The 6,895-nt window shown below is 35.0% G+C and overlaps 1 protein-coding gene across 1 annotated transcript; it reads left to right on the top strand.

Annotated features, from left to right (window-relative positions):
- Nucleotides 1–2,821: 2,821 nt before the first annotated feature.
- MTNR1A (melatonin receptor 1A) lies at nucleotides 2,822–6,138 on the top strand. Its single transcript, XM_010141042.1, has 2 exons — nucleotides 2,822–2,834; nucleotides 5,270–6,138. Exons 1-2 carry the CDS (start codon nucleotides 2,822–2,824, stop codon nucleotides 6,136–6,138), a joined length of 882 nt encoding a protein of 293 aa, XP_010139344.1.
- Nucleotides 6,139–6,895: the final 757 nt, after the last annotated feature.

The raw sequence follows: 6,895 nt of genomic DNA, 5'->3' as shown, positions 1-6,895 counted from the left end.
TCAGCTCTAGTGGCAAAATAAGATGTATCATATTGAATATTATGCTTAGCCTTCTAATTTTTCTTCATAGACTAGCCTATTGCCTTATTTCATATGATGTCATGTACTCTAGAATCAGACTCCCACCATTCGGCTGTGGAGTTACCAGTTTTTCAAACCAAGTGTTTTGCCAGCTATCTATCAATGTCACTTTTGCTATATGTATATGTGTCAGTGTGATGCTGTGTTCAGATATAACTGAGGTACCACATTTAAATTTTCTACTGCTGCAGGCATTCAATGGCACACACCCAATAATTGCCTTGTTTGCAGATAGCAGCATAAACCCCTAGATTAACATTCTGAACAAAGGCTAGATTAATGAGAAACATTTCAAAATGCCAAAAAAAAAAAAATCTGTAAAGCTATCTTTGAAGAAAATCAGTAGACATATTACAGTGATCAGAAATCAATGCTTTAAAATGTAAATCAAGACTTTGGTGACATAAAATATATAAAAGCTGTGGCCATAACAATCTTGGAATCTATATTCAATCTTGAATATATCACAACTTCTAGAAAACCTGATCTGAATTTATAGCAAAGCATCCTGTTAATTAAGCCTGGTTATGAAACAGTCAGAAATGACTGTTAGCATATCTGTCAATATCTGACGGGTGATAAAAAGGCAGTAGATAAGAATGGCATGGACCTGGTAGTTAAAAATTAAATTTGATCTTGTAACTGGTCCAACATTGCATACGTTGACATTATCCTCTTAAGGATAATCTTAACAGGTAAAGATTAGACATCTGAGTTGACGGCCATTGAAACGAAAGCTTCATATGGGACTTCAATGATAGCTTCATGTACTGTTTAGTCTTGCTAAAAGCAAAAGCATCTCCAGTTAGCATAAAGACTTTAAACTTCTCTTAGCTAAATCTGGCGCAACCTGAAGCACTAATGCATAAACAGGAAACGTAATGTTATGTACTTCAAAATGTAGGAACATGATGAAAACACGATGGTGCCTGAAAAGCATTTGTTGTAAGAAGCCGATACATTATTTATACGGAAAATAGTTTGAAATACATGAACGAAAATAGTGACCTAGCAACCACTATTTAAAGGTGCAGAAATCTCTTGGAGAAAAAGGAGGAGAAATAGTAGCCTGACCAATGTTCTCAGCAAAATGAGATCTTTAAAATTCAATCAAGTTTCCTTAGTAATGGAAAATTCTAGCAGGAGCCCCTAATGCTTTTACAGTGTTAATTTGTTCCATAGATAAGCCGTTTCCCTTTTTTACAATATAGTCCAAGCTAAAAGTTTTCGAAGAGTTAAAACACTTCACAGTCTCAACACTTGAGGAAAGATCGCTGTAGACCACATCTCCTTCAGTTCTAAAATTGCAGAAAGAATTAGTTATTCTTTTCGTTCTGCTGGCAAAGTGCTCAGCCCTCCAGTCTAAGTCTATGGTGGTCATTCAGCACCGCTTAGACTAAATAACTGTAATTTTTTTTCCCATTAATATTCTGCACTTATTTAAGTTGCTAGAAATTTCTGGAAACTTTCTAATTCCCATTAACTTCATGACATACTTAGCACTAAACCTAGGGAATAACATCGTGCAGTAATTTTTGTATGTTACGCAGATACAAGTTGCTACTGATAGAACTACATCATGTACATCTTATTTGATGCTCTTATATCCACTTTGATGTCATGACAATTAATCCCATATGCATTTTTTTAATAAGCTGTCAGGGTCACAGATTTATGTTGTATTTTGCTCTTGGAAAAGTCAAATTGTCTAGGAGAGCACTTACTTTTCTTCTGTTGCTTTAATGCAATTTTTTTATTCAGCAGGTAGGATTTATGTTGCTATGTGTTTGCTGAGAAGAAAGGTGTCATTTTCAGTAAGGGTGGTGAAAATATTTAATGGAACATTGCTTTAGACTGCATGTAAAAGCATAGCCTGATAAAGCTAGTTTCCTGTAGGTTATAATTTCTTCCCACATACACCCATAGCACAACATCTGCTTAAATTTATTAAAGTTTATTTGACCTATGTCAAAGCCAAGAAATTCAACCTCTACCTTCTCAGTTCAGCCAACTGGAGCTAACGCACAGTGATGCATCCTTTAGTTACGTAAATCACATTTTTCACAGCCATGTGATCTCACTCTCTGAAGAGAATGAATAAATTTTAGTTCAAGGAAGAGTTATTCAAGATTTTGATTTTGTGGCTTTTTTTAAAGGGTTCAGTATGGAGCTTCAGGCTTTGTTTATAACATTCTGTTCAAACCCAACTCTGAAGATAAAAATTAAATTTTTCCTGTACTTTTTTCTATGGTACTCACCTCCACGATACCAAGTGTTTCATAAACATAAGAGTTTCGTTTCACAAACGTAAGAGTTAAATTTCACAATATGCCATTAAATGTACGGGAATTTCATAAAATAACAATATTTTCCACTAATGATGGGTGCTTTAATGTAGGATAATGATTTTTCAATTCTATATTATATAACATGAAAGCTCAGCATCATTTCCTATCTGACTTTAGTCTGAAAAAATGATCCTCAAAATACACAACATAATAATCCCAAATAATTTTCTATTCTACCTTAACCACTAAGTTTCTGTGCTCACAAGAAAAATGTATCTGAACGTAATTTTGAAGGTAACGCTTCCTGAAAGGCAGATTAAAGGTCCTCTCTGCAAGCAGGTATCTGGTTCCCAGGCAGTTTCTAGCCCTACGTTTCGGTCATCCAGCTGACATGCTGCCTATGAGCTGGCAGACTGGGACTTGGTTCCCAAGCTTATGATTTTTTTACAAAGATGGGCTCCCAAGGTATCCTGTTAGCCTCCAATTTCCATATGAAACAGCCTGTATTTCCAAGGCTTTTAGTTTGTCAGTCTACAGCAGCTGACTGAGAACATAATTTGGGACAACCATGGCACACCATTTTATGGAAGCCGAAAGTTTGGCTAATTCAGAGACTCTTTCTAGACTCAGTTGTTTCTAAAGCACAGGGTTGCTGAAACTATTCAGAGAAAGGTAAACAACCTGTCTTCTTTCACAAAGGGAAAACCCCCATGCACTTTTAGCTTTGTTCTTGTAGTTGAATCTTCTGGCTCAAGGAAGTAAATAATGATAATATTGGCAATATTAATGGAGGGCACCAGCGGAAGTTTCAGTGGACAGCAGAGAGAGAAACTTGGGATGGGTGGTCTCCAGCTAAACAGAAAATTTACAAGCAAATATAAATAGGATTCTTCTGAGTATTACATTTAGATAAGTGCCCTGGTTCTTTGCCCCATCTGGAATTTATATAGTGCCTTTTCTTCAAACCTGCAATATTCTGGTCAGAGGAAAAACCTGCCAACAGCAATTTTTCATTCACTTTCCACTTCTCGATTCATAAGATAAACACAGAGCTCTGAGTTTCATATAGTTTCTTTATCCATTCTTGTATCACGTGCCACTATGCCAAGGGTAAATTCTGAAAGCAATGTTTTTTTTCCCTTCCCTTTTGCAGCTAAAAGGAGCTCTGCTGTCTGTGCTGAAATGATCTGAAATTCTGCCAAAGCCTTAAGGATAATCATATTTCAGTCTGGCAGTGAATTCCTGGGCAAAAGAAGAAAAAAACGCAGACTATCAAGAGAAAGTTATTCATAAATCCAGATACAAAATCTGTGAAAACTAGTGTAGTAATCTTTTAACTAAGGCCATTTGTCCCAGCTGCCTTATATGTATAAATATCAAAGGTGATACTTCATGCATATATAAAAATTTAAACATAAGAAAATAAGTAGCATCCTGAGCCAGATAATTTCAATGTTTTCCTTTGTAGGTGTTTGCAGATTTAATATTTCTACCTGGCTGTTTAAAGCAGAAGATTAGTGACAGAAAATGCATTTTAAGATGTTTGTGATGATATATTAAAAATAATTTTGATAATTATAGCAGATAAAAAGCCCTATTGCTCCTCTATAGATACTTTTACCTTTTTCTTTTATCCTGTTTTTATCTATTTATATTTTGTCTGCTCAAAATAAATGCATAAAAGAGTTCACCAAGTCCACTTGGAATTAATACTGAAATTCTATGTCATACAAACCTGACAATATAGGTTCTTACTGGCTGCAATAGGATTTCATTTTTCATCTTCAGTGAATAATCTCAGAATTCCAAAATACAATCTCAAACACACACATGCCTATGTATAGATGCAGGCACATGCATATATATATATATATATACACACTTTTATAGCTTTCTGTAGATATGGACATGAACAATAGACCAATTCATGTGGTAGTTGTATTTAATAAATGAGTGAAAGCAATGTCAATGTATCTTGTGACCTTCTTAGAAACTGGAAAGGTTGTAAGGCATTCAGATAAGTTATCATTTACGCAATGAGCAAAAGAATTTATGCTTAAAAGATTAATTCAGAAACATAGTTTTGATGGGTTCCATTTTCTTTGATGAAGAGAAAGGGGGTTTCATCAAGAACTAACACAGCCTAAAATAATCACCCTTTGTTTTAATTAAAATATGAACTAGAATAATGGATCATTGCTTAATTTTCCAGTTTGGAGGCAGAGAAGAGTGTGGTATCAATAGTACCTAGGAACTGCCTGGGTCACTGCCCAGCATCACTTTTAATGAAGAATATTTCTCTCAATTTAGAAAGACAGCTAAGTTTGTGTTCAGCTAGACTCTTAGAAGTTAAGTTTAGTTAACCGCTAGCCAGCAGATTCAAACACAGTCACTTTAAGAGTCACACTAAAGTCATGGAAGGTTGAAATACAAATAGGAAAAAAAAATTCAGGAGTAATGTAAGGAAAGGGAATTTAATTAAATATGGAAGATAAATTTGAGTTTTGAAATTTATTTGTAATCATATTATTTCTACTGATTTTTGAAGAAAGTCTGTCTATTTAAAACTGAAACATTGCTTAAAGTTATGAATATTCTGATTTTATATGAATTCTGAGTCTGTGTGATTGAAAGAATCCAAATAAATGAAATTATAAAAATATTAGGTCATAGTAATTAAACTCAAATACAGTTTTCTTTTAAAAGGCGCATCTTTAAGTGAAACTACTTCCTTTTTATATTATAAATGTCTTATATCTGACATATCAATGAATTTTGATCTAGAAAGTAGAAACTAATTACATTTAAAGTGATCCACTAAGGCTGCTCAATAATATATTGAAGTGACAGAAAGGAGCAAAATTAAAACTAATACTTGCCTTTTTATACTTATTTTACAGGAAATGTGTTTGTTGTAAGCCTGGCAGTTGCAGATTTGGTTGTAGCAATCTACCCATATCCACTGGTCCTCACATCTGTATTTCACAACGGATGGAATCTGGGATACCTCCACTGCCAGATTAGTGGCTTCTTGATGGGCCTAAGTGTCATTGGATCAATCTTCAATATTGCGGGCATCGCTATCAATCGGTACTGTTACATCTGCCACAGTCTCAAATACGACAAGCTGTACAGCAACAAGAATTCATTGTGCTATGTTGTTCTTATCTGGGTCCTAACATTTGTTGCTATTGTGCCCAACCTGTTTGTGGGATCACTGCAGTACGACCCCAGGATTTACTCGTGTACATTTGCACAATCTGTGAGCTCAGCATATACAATAGCAGTTGTGTTTTTCCATTTCCTCCTTCCCATTGCCATAGTTACTTTCTGTTATTTGAGAATATGGATCCTCGTTATTCAGGTAAGGCGAAGGGTTAAACCAGATAACAACCCCAGACTGAAACCACATGACTTCAGAAACTTTGTAACTATGTTTGTGGTTTTTGTCCTGTTTGCAGTCTGCTGGGCTCCTTTGAACTTTATAGGCCTTGCTGTGGCTGTCAACCCGGAGACTATAATCCCAAGGATTCCAGAGTGGTTGTTCGTATCTAGCTATTACATGGCATATTTCAACAGCTGCCTTAATGCTATCATATATGGACTCCTGAACCAGAACTTCAGAAGAGAATACAAGAGAATTATTGTCACTTTTTGTACAGCTAAAGGTTTTTTCCAGGATAGTTCTAATGATGTAGGAGACAGAATGAAAAGTAAACCTTCTCCTTTGATTACAAACAACAACCAAGTGAAGGTGGACTCTGTCTGAAATGGAAATATTATTAATGTCACTTAACAGCATCCAAATAAAGCATCTGTTTTCTTAGACCTACTGTTAAATATTGTAGTGAAATATCTCTTCTACACTGAAAGCACTTTGATTAAAATCCTTGCATGGTATTTGGGAACTCAAGTTACAGAGCCTTGACATACAGATCCCATTATACAATGGTGTATCTCTCATATAGCAACATAATGATATCCTTGAGAGAATTACAAAATTATGCATGGATCCTTTTTTTTTTTTTTTTTTCTTCAGGTTGTGGTTTCCTTGAAATACAAAGGAGTATTTAACTGGATGGTTGGGTGAGGATGGCTTTCAGAATGTGGTTCTTTTTTTTTTTTTTTTTTTCTGAAGTGGAGAGAAACAAGTAGAGATTGAAACACAAGTATCCACATTGCCTGGCTTTGTAAAAGATGTTACAAAACTATTCCTACCGCTTTCTGCCAACTGCTTGTGTCCAGGTTATGGTCTTGATTTTAAAACCTCTGAGAACTTACTTAAAAGATGAAAACAGATCTTTATGAAATGTATTAGGAAATATGAAGAGAGAAATCAAGGTACTTGAAAATTCATTAGGATTTTTGATAAGTACCTTCAACTCTATTGCTTTGCTCCTAACAGAGATACATTTATTCAGTTTTTGGAGATTAAACCTTACCAGTCGTCCTAGGAATGCCATTCGTAATTGCCTTCTCAGTTTTACAATAGCTTTTAGGAGAAGAAATACACCTGGCTGGTTATC

The sequence above is a fragment of the Buceros rhinoceros genome, unplaced genomic scaffold (genome assembly GCF_000710305.1).
Source record: "Buceros rhinoceros silvestris isolate BGI_N320 unplaced genomic scaffold, ASM71030v1 scaffold13558, whole genome shotgun sequence".
NCBI lineage: Eukaryota > Metazoa > Chordata > Aves > Bucerotiformes > Bucerotidae > Buceros > Buceros rhinoceros.
Note: the sequence above shows the minus strand (reverse complement) of the source record. Positions and strands in the feature narration are given on the sequence as shown.